The 20,367-nt window shown below is 37.6% G+C and overlaps 1 protein-coding gene across 1 annotated transcript; it reads right to left on the bottom strand.

The window, feature by feature from the left end:
- Positions 1–239: 239 nt before the first annotated feature.
- On the bottom strand, positions 240–14,065 carry rnf128a (ring finger protein 128a). Its single transcript, XM_057326649.1, has 7 exons — positions 13,451–14,065; positions 12,442–12,689; positions 8,487–8,558; positions 6,964–7,046; positions 6,759–6,855; positions 1,347–1,515; positions 240–972 (listed from the first exon to the last, which is right to left on the bottom strand). The coding sequence occupies exons 1-7, from the start codon at positions 13,875–13,877 to the stop codon at positions 881–883; spliced, it is 1,188 nt and encodes a 395-aa protein (XP_057182632.1). The 5' UTR covers positions 13,878–14,065; the 3' UTR covers positions 240–880.
- Positions 14,066–20,367: the final 6,302 nt, after the last annotated feature.

Genomic DNA, 20,367 nt, shown 5'->3' with positions numbered 1-20,367 from the left:
AGTAGGCCAATTACTTTTATCAGAACAAATGTAGTGACTTTGTCGATCTCAAAGATGGACCACACTCCTAAGGTGGACCAAAGGTTTATTATGAGTAGGCCTACATGTAGTGTAAACACAAACTACAAAGATGATCATCTGACGTCACAAAGAACATACATGCACATACACAGCAATGTCTAAGAGTGCTCAGACACACACAACAAACCAGATAGACACAAGCAATTTCATAAAATATTTTATTTACAATGTTAATTTTTATGTAAAATTATTTTCATTTTAAAAGAGCAAATAATTAATCCCTTATTTAAACATTCAAATCAGAACTCATTCTTAAAAGTAACCCATTAGGTCTATGCAATGAATAATATAAATTTGCACACACACATAACATGTGTGTAAGGCGCAATATACTCTAAAATTTAAAATTTCCATCAAACTGGAACAATATATTTCAATAAACTCTGAAACCAGGGGTGGGAGGGAAGTACACTATGTGTTATATCCATTGATGTACAGCAGGCGGCGCACTCACTCTCGGTTTCCACAGCTGCTCTGAATACATCACAATGCTAAGGAAGGCGAAGTCTCAACCCTAACACAACCACAGTGGGAATTACACCCTGAAGAAGTAATAATCATTCCCTGAATTAATCATAGAGAATTAAATCATGCTCTCTGATTGTCCCAGAAATCACTGAGATCAAGCACAGAGTCAAAAAGTCACAGTGAGAGAGAATATTTATAGGCACTTAGTCAGAAACTAATCAGCAAAGGGCTCAGCAGTGTTTCAAAATGACTACAAGTCCTCAAATCAGAACTCATTTATCTGTTTCAGTCTAGTATATATTAGTGTATATATTAGTGTTTGTCTGGCTACTCAGGTCCTGACTTCATTTTGAGTGTAAACATCACTCTCGAAGGCAAGATTGTCATATTGAGGCGGCACCTCCAGCTGCTCATCTCGCAGACCTGTAAACCAATCATAACATACAACTTAGACCAAATGACCAATTACAGCACACTACAGAAACCAACTGACCTATCATAATGCGCCCATGTAATGTGGCCCATTATGTATATAATAATGAATTTTCGATTACATTTTCATATAAACAGATAAAATTCGGTTTACTCTGTGTACTGGTCTCTTTGTAGATAATGTCTGTTGCATTATATATTTAAAATACAAACATTAATCACTTTCACCCACTTCAAGCAAACACGAAGGTCAGTGAATGTTTCCATTGACCAATTAGCACTGTAATGCTGTGAAATTTAGTACAGACATATTGTATGCGAAAGATAAATATGCGAAATAATGAAAACGTGTGAAGTTTACAAACCGTTTAGTGTGTCTTCAAAAGCGGACGGTTCGATTCCGTGCATGGATGCATATCCAGAGGATGCAGTCTCACTTTGTGTGTGTGATGCCGTCTCACTGGGCAGGTCCTCAGAAATGGAAAAAGATCTAAAATCAGGCACCAAAATATGTGGTTGCTCCTCCACATCCATCTGCGAAAAAGAGAGATTTAGAAAAATAAATGATTAAAATCATAGATTATTGATGGTAGGCAAAATAGTAACCAAGTTTCATGAAACCACGGGGATTAAAAACAGGCTGCCAAATGTATATGGAAAGAAGATGAAGTGAATTTAACTAACTCTACCCACGATGACAGGTGATAAGGATGCAGCAGCTCAGGGTCAGGATTAGGGCTGTCGAGATAAACCGACGATAAATGTCACGTGATCTATGCACAGCTTTTGAGTGAAGTACGGGAAAATGCTGCTGCATCCGAAAGCCAGAGGGCGCGCTCGTGCGGAAACTCCAAATACGCACTGCAGAAGAAGACCATAACACGTTCTAGAATCTAGAATCTTTTTATCACTGTTACTCAAGCCTCATCAGGTATTTTTATGATAATAAAGTATATTTATAATGATCATGTTTGACGGGTGTTGCTTTTTCAAATGCACATTATAAGCGACTCAAAGTCGCACTGCTTTTAGATCGAGCAGCATTTCCTACTGATCCCAGAGCCGTGCTTCACGGACAAGCTACGCATTAAAAAAATATCGACACATTGCATATCGCAGCCAGCTTGATTTCAATAGGATTTAGTGGTATCGTGTATGGAGGACTAAACCTGCAAAAATTATAAATAAATAAATGTATAAATAAATAAATATATAAACGAATAAATGTAATAATATGAAAATAAATAAAGGAATGAATGGTTTGATAAAACAAAATAATTCGTTTTAGCTATTATTGATCTTAGCTTTAACTTTTCTTTTCTTTTTTTAAATTGATTTATTATTTTTGTGTCCATTTTTAATTATTTTTAATTATTATTATTATTTATTTTTAGATTATTTTATTTATCATTTCCTTTTATTTTTACATTTATTTATTTATACATTTATTTATTTTTATATTTATTTATTATCGCATGTATTTATTTCCACTTTTATTTATTTATTCTTGTATTTATTCTTACTTTTCTGTGTCTTGTATGATAATTAGATGGGTTGGTCTTGCCTACTATTGGTTCAGCGTAGATTGAAGCGTTTGATCGATTACTCTTGACTTGTTTTGGACTAACGTCACGTCACTCACTGATCGTTTGCTTCGTGTATAACGTTAAGTAACTATGGCGGGCGCACAATTAGCTAGAGAGTTACAGCATTTAGCCAATGAAGTCGATAACCATGCATCAAATGACTGTGTGTCATTCAGATTAGATGCACTTATTGATGATTTATTACAGATTGACGGCGAGATAAATGACAAAGTTCTCCCTCGGTTGTTAGCCTCTTTGCAGCACATTCAAAGTCTGTGCGAGTCAGAGGGTGCTATGGTGGCGTTACAGTTCAACTGGTGAAAATCATAAAGCACAAAATGTAATAAGGTTTAACTACACAGATGAGCTTGTAAACCGAAGTCGCAAGCTAACGCTTTGTCAAAGTGATAGTTATAAGCAGCCTTTCGGTTAGAAAAAGCGTAAAGATTTAATGTAACATGATGTAACATAATGTAAATGAATTGAGACATAGTGAACTTAAGTCACAAGTTAACACGGTAGTAATGAGCATCGTTCTTTCACTACAGGGGCCATCAAATGGAAACCATTCCTTCTAAAAAGACGTGGTTACTAAACGGTACTCGTAAACTACATTCCATAAGAGATAAATAACACAGAGGTCACAAGTTAAAACGGGCATATTCCCTTGATTCATCCAGCTGCATATTGTTGTGTGACATCTTGATATTATTGCAAAGATCCGCAGCAGCTAGCATTGCGAAATAGCTTAGTGTGATTGTTACCGTAGTGACACGCTGCCTCGCTTTATTGTATGGGTACGAATCCCGTGTCAAATCGCTTTATTTATTTTTTCACCTCGCTTCAGCCGTTACGGGCGATCATACCAATAATTTGCAATCTTAACAAGAATGTCAAAATCATGTAACAAGAAAGTCTGTGTTTATTAGACATCTTAATATCAAGTCGTCTTGTGCTTTCAGAATCGACGAATCTGCTGAGGTCGTTCATGCACCTCTTTGGCAGAGGACCTGTAACCGGAACTTGGTCACCACCTTAGCACCCCCTGACTCGCACAGATTTTGAAGAACTTTGTCATTTATCTCTCCGTCAATCTGTAATAAATCCTCAATAAGTGCATCTAATCTGAATGACACATAGTCATTTGATGCATGGTTATCGACTTCATTGGCTAAATGCTGTAACTCTCTAGCTAATTGTGCGCCCGCCATAGTTACTTAACGTTATACACGAAGCAAACGATCAGTGAGTGACGTGACGTTAGTCCAAAACAAGTCAAGAGTAATCGATCAAACGCTTCAATCTACGCTGAACCAATAGTAGGCAAGACCAACCCATCTAATTATCATACAAGACACAGAAAAGTAAGAATAAATACAAGAATAAATAAATAAAAGTGGAAATAAATACATGCGATAATAAATAAATATAAAAATAAATAAACGTATAAATAAATAAATGTAAAAATAAAAGGAAATGATAAATAAAATAATCTAAAAATAAAAAAAAATAATAATTAAAAATAATTAAAAAATGGACACAAAAAATAATAAATCAATTTAAAAAATGAAAAGAAAAGTTAAAGCTAAGATCAATAATAGCTAAAACGAATTATTTTGTTTTATCAAACTATTCATTCCTTTATTTATTTTCATATTATTACATTTATTCGTTTATATATTTATACATTTATTTATTTATAATTTTTGCAGGTTTAGTCCTCCATAATCGTGCAGCCCTAGGATAAAAAACTACAACAAGAGGAGTATCCACCCACCCTCCAGTTTTTGTCATTCAGGCACATGACCGTATGGCAAAAAAGCAAAGGGCATGGGAATAGAACACTATATTCATTTTTATTAGAGCCTCTTGGAACACGCATGTGGTTTATGTGTCGTTTTTGGGTCACGACTGCCCAGGGAGAATATTTGGAACAGCACGAACAAAAAGTGAGCTCCCAAGACACAAGAAACACAGTCCAAAATGCTCTGGTGTTTAGAACAGGATCCCTTGGGTATCAACCAAACTTGCTAGGTACACTACTAGCCTACGTCCAGTCCACTGAAAACAAGCCGAGCCACATCAGGAAATGAATACCAGCGGGACAATAGATACTAAGGGTGGGTTTGGAGTAGAGGCCTGGTTGTATGATATTTTGATCAGGGTCACAAAAAGGATAATGTTACAACTCTTTATGTTCAGTGTATTGTTATTCAAAACTATACAATAGAGTCCCTTGGTGCCAGATCAGCCAGCAGAATCTACTCAGTTCACATCAAGAACAAATCCCACAAATTAGCGGAAGGTGACTTGCATTTTATCATCAACAGCTGTATGTTTGACACCAAGAAGTCTTTCTATCAGGATTTCACATGCCAATTGATCCATGACACTTAATTTGAATTTTATGTCAAGGAGATCACCACAGTCATCACCGCAGTTTGCATAGCAGCAGACATCAATACTAAATTATGATGAGCTAAACTGGACATAGAAAGCACAAGTTAAGAGAGGAACCTTAATAACATCCTAGGTGAAAAAGGTAAAAAGAAAATCCATCAGCATCTCTGCTTGGAAACTGGAGAATTTGCGAAAATTCTGCCTTATCCACAGCTCATGCACGTGACGTCACTTTCCCACGCGAACACCACGTGAACACGCCAAAACACGCTCCCTTGATTGGCAAAACACTCAGCAAAATGGCTGCTTACAATATCAGGAAACACAATTCCGCGCAACATATCAGTGTCCAAGGACACCGGGTTCCTTTGTAAGTCGTAAGGATCACCGTTGAGTCCAACTGCTTTTAATTTCAGCAAATAATTGCGTGTTTTAGTCCGGGTTCCTTTGTTTCTCCTACTGAAATCAGCCATTTTGCTGCGTGTTTTACCACTCATGTCCTGGCACTCAAGGGGGCGTGTCCCGGCGTGTTCACGTGGGAAAGTGACGTCAATGCATGCCCTCTATACACATCTATATTTTGTATAATGACTACAAACTCAGTTCAGTACAATGTACATATTCTAGCACCATATATTTATGACCTTTCTGTGTCTTGTCAGTGTTTTTTACACACAGCAAGTTTGTGTAACAACATTTTACTGCCATCTCAACTGAGCATGTGATAAGTAAACTTTGTACTCGGGTGTGTCCCAGCAGAGTTCAAAGGAATTGTATAAACCAGGAGATGTGCAAGTGTGTCTCTCTGTCACGATAAATTATTTAAAGGAACAGTTCACCCAAAAATGAAAATGCTGTCATCATTTACTCACTCTCATGTTGTTCCAAATCTGTATACATTTATTTGTTCTGATGAACAGAGAAAAATATATTTTAAAAGAATGCTTGTAACCATTTTTGGCGGTTTGGAAAAAACAATTGTAACGGTTCTTGACCACCATTCGCTACCACAGTAGGAAAAATGTGTTTGTACATTTTTATGCTCAGTTGAACACAAAAGAAGATATTTTGAAGAATGTAGGTTTGGGGCACTTTTGACTACCATTGTAATTTTTCCTAATAGTCACTGGTGGCCAAGAACTGTTTGGTTACAAACATTCTTCCAAATATCTTCTTCTGTGTTCATTAGAACAAACCTATACAGGTTTGGAACAAACAGAGGGTGAGTAAACAATTTTTGTTTCTGGGTGAACTGTCCCTTTAAGGCTGTAGGTGTTACTATATGATCTTGATGGGCAGCAACAAAAGAGCACAATCTCACTTCTGACACCAGTAAAACATTTACATCATATACAGCTGACAACCCATCAGATGCTTCATGTCACCCTCTCTCAAATGCTCTATAGGCACATGATCCAGTGCTTCCTGATCCCACTGAATAGGGCTAACACTAGGACTTTTATTACCTCTTTTTTCCAACTATCTATATTATATGAAACGATTATTCGGTTATTACTATACTGTATCTTACTATAACTTAATTGAATCATTACAGTTCCTTATTGCTTTTATGAAATTAAACTAGTTTCCTTATAACCATTTCTGTAAAGTAATTTATTGGCAGGAAGGCAGCTGTCTTCTATCTCCAACACTGTGAAAGTTCAAGAGAAGGGAAGCAGATTGAATATTTGTTAGCGTGTGTGGACTGGACATAAAGGCTTGACACTAATACCTCTAAGCTTTACAAACGTCAGTCATGTTGTTTGGAATTTGACTGTTGGTTAAACTCACCTCGACTCCGAGGGCTTTAAGAATATCACATTTGCACATCGGGCAGGTCCTGTGCTCCAGCAGCCATGGCTCTATGCAGGACTTATGGAAGAAATGACTGCAAAACACACACATACATGAATGTATGCCCAAAATAAGGCTGGAAAGACAGGAACATTAGGATTTACAGTGATAACATAACTGATAACAGAAGACGTAGACATACTTGCATGTGAGAATTGATAGCACATCTCCTGGTTTATACAATTCAATACACACAGCACAGGTATCAGCATCAGGGCCGGTCTCCTGTGAGACACACACACAAAACATAGTTTATGACGTCAGTTGCAGTGTAGACCTGCAGTCAGTCTTATCTTATTGAAATTAATATTTTATTAAAGGGGTGCGAATACGTGTTTTTCTGTGTCTTTGGCATGTTATAAGTTGCCCATGCATGTATTAGACACTTAAAATTGCAAAAATTAAAGTGTCGGAACAAAAGATGCATTCTATCTTTGAATTGAATTGAATCTAAAAGCGAGTGTCACCCAGACCTGCCTGAAACGTAACCACACCCCCACAAATCTACGTCAGTTCGTGGTATGATTTGACTAAGACTGCCAAAATGTATACGCAAGTAAGGTGGGTGTACCTGTCAGTACAATTGCTTTGGAACCTGATGTTCCGAATATGGTAAGAGGCGTTACATTTCCGTCACACACTTGCAGTATTCAACCTATCAATACGCACTGGTTAACTGGCCAATCATAGCACACCTCGCTTTTCAGAGCGATGAGCTTTGTAAAAAAATCTGCGCGTTTCAGAGCGGCGGGGCAAAGAGGAGATACAAACATGCACAGTATGTGGAAAATACAGCATTTTTGAACCTTAAATCGTGTATACACATTGCATTACATCTAAAACAAACGATAATATTTGTTTTAGCCGTGTCATATATGACCCCTTTAAATATATATGTTTTTTTTATATAATCTTTACACACTTTATTATTGTTAGTGACTAATTATTCTATTCTATCTTTATTTGTTTTCCTGACTTTGACACAATGAATAACATTGAGTGATTAACAAAGTGTCCAATGGTTGGCTTTAAAATCAAGAAACATTCAAATAATTTAAAATTGCCAAAACAATGAAACATGCAAACAATATTATCACACACAAAAGTGCAAAGAGAAGCAATGGGGTATATGCACACGGAGCGATGACGTATCTCCGCTAAAATCTCAGCCAGCTCTGTTACATCCAGTGCACGTACAGTTGCGTCCATTGGAAACAATGGCGTTTTTCACTCGGTCGCTTCAAGAGGGATAACATAGGATTACAGTCAACGAAGTGAGTCAAATTATCCAAACACTATGTCATACATCAACAACCAAAAAGGAGAAGCGCTTCAGGCTATCCGTTTCAAGCTACATTCACAAATATGAAAAAAGCTAAGTAAACTTTTGCACTTACTCAAGGCATGATTACCAAGGCATATAGCAATGTTCAGCCGTAGTGTTGTCGGTTTGCTGAAATTTGAACGTTTTATTACTAAACACATGGTTATCACTTGATGAAAAATGACCTCTGCGCAATGAGAGCGGAAGTGGTTTAGCTGGCTGAGATTGTACGTCATCGCCTCCCCGTATGCATATACCCCATTAACGTCGCGCACGCGTGCACACACACACACACACACACACACACACACACACACACACACACACACACACACACGTACCTGGTCTCCCTGCCTCAGCGTACGCAGCTGCAGCTGACCAATTGCCTTCTTTGCTTTGGCTTTCAGGTTTTTCTGTAAAAGATAAACAGGAAAAACAGAGCTTGAATTATGTGTGTGTGTGTGTGTGTGTGTGTGTGTGTGTGTGTGTGTGTGTGTGTGTGTGCGCGCGCGCGCAAGTGAGCCCTGGCATAGTCTCACTGGTTTTTCAGGAAGTGTATGAATATTGCAGAACTGTAATGCGAGTACAAATGCTAAGCACACATACAAAATGTGTTTGCTTTTTTCCACAAACACTTGCAACAAAGGAACTTTTAAGATACTGAACATTAAACACATGATATGGAAAGGGAAACGTAACACTGTCCATTTACAGAGAAAAACAATTAAATGTTCCACTGCTGCTTTATTTAGTCAGTCTGTTAATTCACATGTATACACTACACTCTTTAATCAGCACAGAATATAATATCCAAATCGAAAAATAATATATACTACAATACAATGTGATAATAATATATATTAATAAGATTATACATAATATCATGTTGCCTCACACATTTCTATACCACACTGACTTATGCCGTGTATCAAATTCAACCCACACTTTAGATAACAATGGGAACTTGTTTGTTGGTGTGGTTTCCAAATGAAGCACTTAAATCCCTATGAAACTGAGGTATGATTTTCCTTTTATGCGAGGAAAGACACCTGGAAAAAAAATATCTGTCCTAAAATCTGACTCTTCTTAACTACATATATTACAGATTTCCATAATCTTAAATAAAAAAATGGAAACCAACTCAAATAATTAGAGAACAGCAGAATATTTAATTTAAGTCATTTATATGGTCATCATGTCTCATTTATCGCTTTTTTGACAAGATTAACAATCCATAAACCTGCCGTATCCTCTCTCACAAAAAACATAATGAAAGGGAAGGGTTTGTTGAACAGACACAGATGTGCCTGCAGGCCTTTAGTGACTCACCCCAGAGATTCTCACATGTGTACCTGTATACCTACAGGGGTTCATTGACCTAATAACAGTGATCTATCTAAACTCTCTGCGTGCTGGAGTTCTTACATCGAGATAAGACAGTAATATGAACCTGCTACAGAACTGAAATCGATTCCATTAATGTGGCGTGTGTGTTAATCTTTCTGTAAGCATGGCTCATTCTCTGACATCGGCAGATAAAGTATGAAAGCCTCTGGAATCTCCTCATTTCAGTGAGCTCTTATCAATATCTCCATTCGTAAAACTATTTCAGTCCTCTTTCGCAATGTGCCACAGTAAAACAGTGTTTGCACAAGCAGTTAGTGATCAGAGCTGGAATGCTAATGAAAGGAAGGTCTGCTTGGGTGTTGCTTTTGATTTCTTACATAAAAAAGACTTATGGCTGGAATACACTACAAGACTTTTAAAATCTGAACAGATTTGTTTTAAACTAGACATCACACACTTGCAGACTTTTTGAAAGTTTCAGATAGAAACACACTAACTGATCAAATCTGCAGACTGGCACAGACTTTCTGCAACAAGTCCAGACTGAAAATCTGGGCAAAATCTGAGCAAAAGTCTTGTAGTGTATTTTAGCCTTTAACTGTACTAAAGCCTCAGTTGGGTATTGATGTTGCTTTATAGTAGTCAGTCCTGAATATTGCAATACCGCTGAATTATTTATTAAATGGTTATAAAACAATGTACTTCATTATAACAGTAAGAGAACATACTTTGTTACAAAGTACAATTAAGTGATGATATGGGCAGTGGTGACTACAGACTCAAAATGGTACCCGGATGCTGTCTGACTAAAGGATGGCTGTTCACCAGAGTCTGTTACATCAAAGAAAACAACAGTCAACATAGGTAGCAACATGATGCATCTCTTGTGATTTGTGTTCATATTTCTAAAGATCCTCTGATTTCATGACTACAAACATTACTTCTTAAAAAAGATAAATCACTGTATTCTCTGTATTCACTGTATTTCTGATTTCTGTATTTTGTTTACCTAAACAATGCTTTTAAGTTTTTTAAGTAGCTAATTTATGAAAAGTACCCGAGGCTACGTGCAACTGTATACATTTAATTGAATATTTATGACTACTTTAGAAGCTTATATTTTTCTGTATGATCAAAAATCGTGAAATTTCACTGGTATTGCGATGAATGGTGTTGCTATCAATTGAAGAATAATGCAATCGGAGTGATATTGCCACTTATCCTTTTACTTCCAAACGGTAGAATGGGAATGAATAGGGGGCAATTTTTTGAAGCTCCAACAAACTATACAACAATAATACTGCTCAGTTCTGAAAAACACACTTCTATCACAAAAACATGATTTTGTGATAGAAGTGTGTTTTTCAAAACTGAGCAGTATTATTAAATACTATATAGTGCAAATACTATCCTACAACCTACATTTACACACACACAGCATGTTCAACAGTTGCCTCATTTACTTTTAGCAAAGAAAAAATGTACTTTTGATAATGACTTTGGCATTGGTATGCTTATGTATAAAAAACTTTCCGATGTAATTTCCTTATTAGCCCCTGAAACCGGTCTGTGTGAGAGCACAAGTACGTACAGTGATCTCTGATAGCAATAAGGGCAAAGGCGGGTTGTAATTTTTAACTAAACTTTAACCAAAACCGAACATTCCCTTCATACTAAACTAAACTCTTGAGTCAAACGTTGGCACATAGAGTTAGGACATTAAGGTTGACAAAATGATAAGGTCAGAACATAGTTTCAAATGGAACTAGACCAGCCAGTTTTAAGCAGGTTTAACCTGACTACTGAACAGGTATTAAGAGTAAAACTATGCAAGTGATATGCTGAACAAGACAGAAATGTCAATAGCCACATGCACACTATATACACATTGATTTTTTTTATAATTATGAAAACCACATTTTCCAAACCAAATTCACTACAAAGTCCTTCAGGTAGTTAAGAAACCACATTAAATTGGTGTAGTGCATTCAGTAACACCACTTTCATTTGAACACTGACTGCTTGCCTGAGGTGGGGTGGACAATGAGGTGTTAAATCACAATGACCTTATTTGTTTAGTCTTAACACTCTTTTGTTTTCAGCCGTTAAACAACAAAATACACAGAGAACAATGATTTAACATCATCTTAATCTACATCATTTTAAGAAACAGGACGATCCTATAAGTATGTTTGTCTTTCAGACTGTAATTTCAGATTAAGTGCAAGTCTCTCTCTCTCCCGATGAGTTCCGAGTGCGCGTGAAGGGCCTTTTCATATATTTCTGAACTTGGACGGATGTTTAATGCTGTTGACAGTTATGAAAGATGTAAGGTGCTATTTTTGACAGGCAAATGACACCACACCGCGTCTGACACCATTCTCGTGATGTGGCAGATTGATCCTTTTGGAATAATGCTACACAAAAATTTTGTAATGGCTTTAATGCAAAAAGCTAATGGTTCACAATGGTATTTCAATGGAAACCATTAATTTCTGTGATGGTTTATTTTTTATCAGCAGGGTTGTTACATTTAGAATCTGATCTCTTGAGATCAGTCTGTCATATAGGTATTTTTTGCTTCTTATATATATATATATAAAGGGGGGGAGGGGGGGGTTGAGAACCACTGATTTAGGCGATTCAAACGTTTGAATGCAGATGTCATTACCAGAACTTTGCAGTGTGTACATTGGCACTGATATGACCTTAAAGTACTATTCATAAATTCTTAATATTTTACACAAAACTATTTTAAATTAAAATATATTTTTATATTTTATAATGTTGTTACAATTTGGTTTATTTTTGCTTTGTTGTGATGACAGAACTGTCCCAAACCAAGTTCATATCGATCAGTTTACAATGGGTAAACTATGGTTACCATGGCAACATTTGGTGAGAGTGAAACACCATCAAATAAGCAGCCACCCAGATGATAAGCGGTACCTGATTGCGGTTTTGCCGTCTGAGGTTGTTCAGTCTCCGGGCGGAAAAGAAGATGAAGTATCCAACTGTTGCCGCGGTGACAATGAAGAAGGAGATGGAGACGAAAAACACGGAGTAGTGACTCATCCAGGGACTGCGCTGCTGCTTCCCAACTTCTATTTCTATGGTAACGGGGATGCCTTTGTTTAGCAGCTGTACTAGCTCCATCCCACGGACGTAGCCAATCATAACCGCTATGATGTTCGTGCCTAGAGACACAAACAGAACCTACTAAAAACACGCAGGGCGCATGCGTACATGAAAGCGCACGCCACAACAGCAACCTGGCTGTTCAGCTAACTGCTGTCCATTTTTATTAATGGTTTTATTCATGTTAATAAACAATTCTTCTCCAAAAAATTATGTAAATCAAACCGGGAATATATACACTCGACACTAAATCGAGACAACACAGTGTTAAAGGGATTTTTTTACTTTAAAATAAAACATTTAAAGTTTGGGTTTTGAGAGATATCGTCTCAAATCATTATTTTTCGGATCAAAATTTTCATAACACTGCGTGACAATTTCCTAACAACATAAAATAGCAACCACACCTACACACACCTTTTATGACATAACCTGACATTATAAAACACGTGGATTTATTACAGATTGCAAAAGCTTCAGGTCATTACGTAGTACATTTTCCATATGATTGTCATTGTACTTTAAAATCAGAAACCAGACCCGAACCACAGTTCTAGTCCGGTTTCCTTAGTTATTCCACTAAACAAGAGACTAGCTCCGTGTGCGCCTTTCCGCTTAGCGGAGGAGGTCCTACATGATCTCTCTATGAACTGTCCAGTTTAAACAACTTACACAACACCATAACGCCCGGGTTAGAGTACAACTGGCTCCCAATGTTGGTTTAAATAAGTAATCGGAATATGAATACAGAACACCTACGCAAACGTATAGGAGAAGCACTCAATAAAATATTTTACCTCTAGAAGCTTAACTCACATACCTGGGTGAGACATCTGAATAACCCGATTGTCCATTGTACTATAATCGTTAAAAATAATAGCAGCGACAGCGCCATTCACAGCCGCGATGTTAATTTTATCGGTGAAAGTGCATCCGTTTCCGCGCTGAATTAAGGCGATCCATCCCTTGGTGACGTTCGGTCGGAGATAAACCGTGTCCCAGTCACAACCGTACATTGGTCTCGCTAAATACACGCTCCCCGAGACAGAAGTTTTGGGTGAATCTTGTCCATACAACCCGATTTCGTCCTGACGCCAAGTTGTTTGGTTCGTGTCAGGGGCGACATAGGAAACATTCAGGTATGCGGTGCACAGGTAAGTGGCCTGCGCCAAGCGCACACTCGACACCTGGAGGAAAGAGGCCACCAGTAACCACGAAAACACATCCCGACCCGCAAGAGGCCCCATATTCGGACAACCAGCGCTTCCGCTACCCTCTTAAGTACAGTTCAAAACACAACCTAATACGAACTGAGTCCAACTAAACGTTTAAAAATAGTTCTGCAAACACAACAACGTTAGTTTCCTATTGTCCGCCAACAGGTGTTTTAGTAACGCAACTGAGTAGAAACTCTACCTCGGTGAGGTCACTGCGACTCAAGCCACGCCCACCCCCTCTTAAAGACATACGCACATACGTCTGTTGTTTTTTCCTACCTATTCTTATTTTTCCTCCCTATATATGTGTTTCCTTGTTTTTTGTACCCCTCTAACTCCTACTGTACCTAATCTATGCACCCTATGCAAACTCGTTCAACAATTACACATACCCTGTTAAATCTGTAGTGGTTCATGAATTACAAACAGGCTGTTTACGTTGATACAAAAGGGGAAACGTAATAGGAAGCTATATGCAAAAGTAACCTTGGAGTTGCAGCTGTGTTTGTGTCAGAATGTTTCTTTTCAAGAAGTGAAAATGAAAGAAACCGTGAAAAAACCTTGCCTCTGATATTCAAAACAAATCTATGGAAGCCCATTTCCGCCACGTGAAAAAAATCAAGACTCTAAAAATATTTATGACATAAATCGAAATTATGAGATTAAAAATTATAATAATGAGATAAAAAATCGAAATTATGAGATTGAAAATCGTAATTATGACATAAAAAGTAAAAATTATGAGATAAAAAGTCATAATTATGAGATGAAAAATAGAAAATATGACATAAAAAGTTGAAAGTATGACTTAACATGCGCAGTGCAGGCAAGACACTGCACGCTGGCGACATCCGCTGCTTAATACGGTGTAAATATAAATAACTGTACATTTTTTTATTTTATTTAATTAGGCTGATACAAGCAATCATATGATTCAAAATCATATATCCAAAATTATGCATTTAAGAGATGGCTTCACAAATCTATGGTATTACTACTACTGTATGTTTCACAATAGAAACATGCAGAAACACTTGAATATAATGATTTTAATGGCCTCTCTGGGTTTTTACTGGTAGTTTGTTGGCTTCAGCAGGTTGCATGTTATCTGGTAGATACTTTTCAGTAGTTCATATATCGTTTGTTGAAAGGATTCCATATACATTGCACATTGAATGTGGCCCGAAACACACAATATTTTGTAATTGTTTGGCTGTGGAGTCCTTCAGGTTCCTGGGCTCCACCATCTCAAAGGACCTGAAGTGGGAGACCCACATAGGGCCCAACAAAGGTTGTTCTGAGTGTTTTAATCCCTGTCAGGTTTGCCTCTGCTACTCAGTTGATCACAAGTGGACAAGAACGGATACTCCAGACTGCTGAAAAGATCATTGGTGCTTTCTTTCCCACTCTTGTAAAGTGCAATCATTACAGACTTGATACACCTTGGACACAACATCTTTGAACTGTTGCCTGCTGGCCGGTGCTTCAGAAGGAGTACTAGACCATCTAGACATATTGCTTTTAATAAATTTGAAAGTCACTAATTGTCTATCTATTTTACATACAGTATATTACTTCTGTACAATTGTCTATTTACAATTGTATTTTATTTACATTTTTGTATATTTTCTACTCTGTTTTATTATTATCTGTCTGGTGATGCATTTGGATGTCTGCACTGGAAGCTTCGAATACCAAACAAACAAAAAAAATCCCTGTGTGTGCAGGCACACCAGCAATAAATTGCTTTTTTTATTTAGACTTATTTTGTTTAACTTTAATTAACAATATTATTTCAGCAGAGACAAGAAGAAACGCATGGTAATTTCCAACATTTAAACCAATGGATCAGTTACTTTGTCAGTGATTTCATATGTCTCTGAAAACTGAAAACAAAAAACTAAAATATATATATATCAAATCGCAATTGGTTTGTAAAACCACCGAGTTGCATTGACACCATTCTAACCAGTGGATGTCACCAGCGTGAGGTGTCCTGGCTGCACTGCACATGTGCGCTTTTTATCTCATAATTATGACTTTCAATCTCATAATTATTACTTTTTAGAACCTGATTTTTTTATTCAGTGGTGGAAATGGGCTTCCATACAAATCACTCTTGCGATGATCACTCTTTTAAAAAGAGGTCTCTCAGGGCCGTCATGCACCCATTTTTTTTAAGGGGGCACAGTGTGCACAACACACAGAAACATGTCCTGTACGTACAAATACATACATTTAATATTATAGAGAATATCTCTTAAGTGTATTCAAACCATCACACAAATCATTGCGAGAATTAAATTACAACACTACCTGGTTGCTATATGAATCGATTCAATTCAATTTTATTTATATAGCACTTAACAAATCAAGGTTGATATAGGATATGGAAAGTAATTAATAAGTAATGAAATACTTTTTGGGGAGAGTAATTTGTACAGTAATCTAATGACACTATTGAATATGTAATTAGTAACTAGTAATGAATTACTTTTTCAGAGTAACTTGCCCAACACTGTAAAAGAGTAGGCGAGAAATACCAGGGTGGTGGACTATTTGTAGCGAGATTTGGATGTGCGTATACTAATGTTGCCTTCGAATATGCCCACTATAGGAGAAAATAGTACTTGAACAGAGTAGTATGTCCGAATCGTCAGTATTCATAAAAGAGTGGGTGAGAAAGTCCTGAATAGGCTTACTGGTTACGCCCAGATTTAGAAGCACTCAGCTACGGATACCAGAGATTCTCTTATTATAGAGATGGAAGGGTCTGTAATACATCCAATTGGAGAACCTGTAACGGCTAATAAAACCCATTGACTTCCATTCAAAAAACAAGCATCCGGTCTCCAATCCTGTGGGTTTCAGGGCATTAGCATTAGCCGTTACGCTTTTTGCCTAATGGTTGCAGGCTTTCCTTTTAAAAGGGCTTTGCATATACTTGAGATGCTTCTATATCTCATGAGCACACGGGACAGAATACCACGCACAGCCTGCAAAACATTCTCAGCCGACTTTAATCCCTGTTGAAAAAAACAGCATATGCTGGTTTGGTAGGCCGCGGTTTGATGCTGGTTTGTGCTGGTTTAGGCCCATTATGTGCTGGTTTAAACTGGTCATGTGCTGGTTTAAAATGGTCCTTAGCTGGTCATGTGCTGGTCCATAGCTCAAACCAGCATCAAAACATACCTAACCCAGCATATGCTGTTCTTTTCAACAGTGATGTACAATTAAACATGTTGTTAATTATTGTAAAGCTACATTAACATTGACCTTGCTTTGTTCTTAAATTCCGTGCTTTATATTGTGCATAGTTTTAATTCATAGAATTTAAATACGAAGCATTAATATTGATCTTATTTTCAGCAGTTTATTTACGTTTGTGTTTTATATGTATATTTGCCCTTTACAATATTATATATTGCTTAAATGTTTTTTAACTCGCAGATATAACAAAATACATGATATATAATTATTCACAAGATAAATTTTAAGACTTCGGCACAATTCAACTTTCTAATCACCTTTCCTAAACCAATAATTACTAAACACAAATAAATCCTAAACCAATTAATTACTAAAATTAAATTACTTATTTATCCAAACGAAAAATGAAGAGACGTGTAAAAATGGTGTAGTTTTATGGACAAGGAAAGAACAGATGAGGAGAAAGTTAAAGTAAAACGAGAGCGTGGTCGGATAACATTTGGATAAGGTACATGTTAAAACACACCTAGCACATAAAAAAATATCACAGAAGAGATTTTTTTACTAGAATGTATATTAGAGCAACATGGATGTATTTACGTGAGAGACATCAACCAATAGGCAGAATACAGACAAAATAATAATTAGCAGCAGTTTACAGTCAATAAGCATTTTTCTGTTACAAAAAGAACATTCCATTGCAAGAGCCATTGGCCAACAGAACAGATTGGATAATCAGACACTTCTGTCCTCCCCAAAAAACGACCCGTGGTGCGTTTCCCGAACAACGACATAACTCGCTGGTTAACCACCATAGTACAATGCATCATTGGGGAAATTAACGATGTAGTTACGACTGTCTCCCGAAACCATGGTAACTCTGTCGGAGATCAATTGTTTGAACCAAGTTGGTTCAGCAATCTACCCAGCTAACAAATTTTTGGTTCTCAGAACGTTCCCCTGTTAGTTTTTGGTTACCAGGGGTGCGTTTCCCAAAAGCATCGTTAGCCAACTATGGTCGCAAGTTCCGTCGTTCCAGCATAGTTCATAGAACTACAGGGGCATGTTCAAGCTCAAACCGGTGTGCAATGTTTTGCTACGGTTTCCGGTGTTGTGCCGAGAAATGCACCCCTGCCAGATTATGCACCCACCCTCCCCACAATGGTTAGGGTGAGGATTAAGTGTTAGGGGAGGGGTTAGGATTAGGGTAAAGTGTGGGGAGGGGTTATAATTAGCCAATCGGACAACGTGTTATTGAAGGAGGTGCAGAATCTGGCAGGGGTGCATTTCTCGGCATTACACCGGGTTGAACGACACGTTTCCTGGAAACGGTTTGCAACGGTGTGCAACAGCAGGGTTTGAGATGCGTTTTCTCTTGTTTGGTGGGCGTGTCAAGAATGTCGGCCCAATCAGCAGCAACATGTATATAACCCACGCGGTATTAAAGAGACAGCTCGCACAATGGGTCCAAGTAAAGTCGTTTAAATGTGTCCGCTGCAGCTCGGTATACGCAACCATTGAAGATATTAGAAGAGATGTATTTTGCGGTATTAAACACGTATTTATTCCGATTTCATCAGGCTCTAAAAAATCTTCAAAAAGAACACAAAGAATGGCCTTCTCAGCTGCCATTGTTCAACTCTTGCGTCATCACAACAGGGTGTTCAACCGCACCACCGTTTCCGTTTAAAAACGTTTTGCACCGTTTTGTCGGGGCTGAACGCAGCCCAGAGGCCTCATTTATAAAACTGTGCGTAGGATCCTTACTAAAAGTGAACTTACGCCAGAATGCTGAAAAGGGTGTACGCAAACAAAAATTGAGATTTATAAAACCTTGCGCACGCACACCTGCACGCAATTTTCCCTTTATAAATCACAGATTACCTGCAAGTGTGCGTACGTGAATCAGCCTCATATCCCGCCCTGTACACGCCCATTTTTACCCATAAATAGTCAATGCAAAGCACCTCATGAATGCTTATTCGTATCCCAGATAGCACAATCCATCTGGTTTACGTCTATTTGACGTCTGCATTTACATCTGCAAGACATCTGCAATACATAGTTTGCTCATCTGCAATACGTCTCGGAGACGTCTGAACGTCTGTAATACGTCTGCTAAAGATCTGGAGATCTGCTGCTTAAAAACATCTGCTAAACATCTTAGAAAGAGCTGTTGTACATCCATTCTAATTCATAAACATCTTACAGACATCTTCTAGATGTCTATATGACGTCTGACAGCAGACATCTCCGAGACGTATTGCAGATGAGCAAACGATGTATTGCAGATGTAAATGCAGACGTCAAATAGACGTAAACCAGATGCATGTGTGCTATCAGGGATATTAATAAGCCTGACATCCAATCCAATGTTAAGCCTGACGTCACGCACCATAATGGACTCATACCGTTTCAGGTTCAACCGCTATCAGATGCCATAGAAAAATAACAAAAAATTATGTAAAACCCCAGATCCTTTATCTCCGTAACGAAATCACAAATGGCCACACATAAGATTCACTGAGATTTCCATATTAATAATTGTTATAATTATTATTATAATGCGGACATTTAGAGAAACGATTGTGCGAGAGTTTAATGGCTGTATTTCCAGACTTTGACATTCGATGATTATGCACAGTAAGGAAAATATATTTAGCTATTTATTTACACTGTGTTATTTGATGCTGTCCTATATTCTATGCAGTGTCGGATCATCCTCATGCGCTCATAGTGTGATGGTGAGACAGCGCTGATTAAATATTTAGATTTAATTTTTATTTAAGATTTGAGTTTGATTTTACAAGAGCTGCATGAAACAAGTATCACTCAATACAAGCGCAAATAACTCTGCAGATTTAATCTTCGTGATAATGAGGATATTTAAGGTCACATTAAATGTGTGTGAGGGATTTATGCTTATAATCGTTTTTATCACACTTACCTTTTGCAATCTAACTTGAGTTCACTAACTCACCATCGGTGTCGCCAAACTGCTCAGTCTCCAAAATGTCCGTACGCATGGGTCAGAGTTTGCGTGCAGGTGCGCACATTTTTCCGTTAAGTTTGTTTTTATAAATCCCATCTTTTGCGTGGGAAGTGGCGTACGCCTCTTTCATGCATAAACCACACCCCATAGCTCTCTTATGAATTTTCTCTCCTCTCGCTCAATGAGCGTGTGCGCACTCAAAATGCTCTCGAGAGGCCTTCCTGTGTGTTTCCAGGCATTATAGGCTGTCAAAGATAGTCAACCAATCAGGGATAGGCTTCCACGGCGGGCCAATGAAAACGCGACCTCTTACATGGC

Source organism: Triplophysa rosa, linkage group LG2 (assembly GCF_024868665.1).
Source record: "Triplophysa rosa linkage group LG2, Trosa_1v2, whole genome shotgun sequence".
Classification (NCBI taxonomy): Eukaryota; Metazoa; Chordata; class Actinopteri; order Cypriniformes; family Nemacheilidae; genus Triplophysa; species Triplophysa rosa.
The sequence above is the reverse complement of the archived record's forward strand: the minus strand, read 5'-3'. Positions and strand labels throughout refer to the sequence as shown.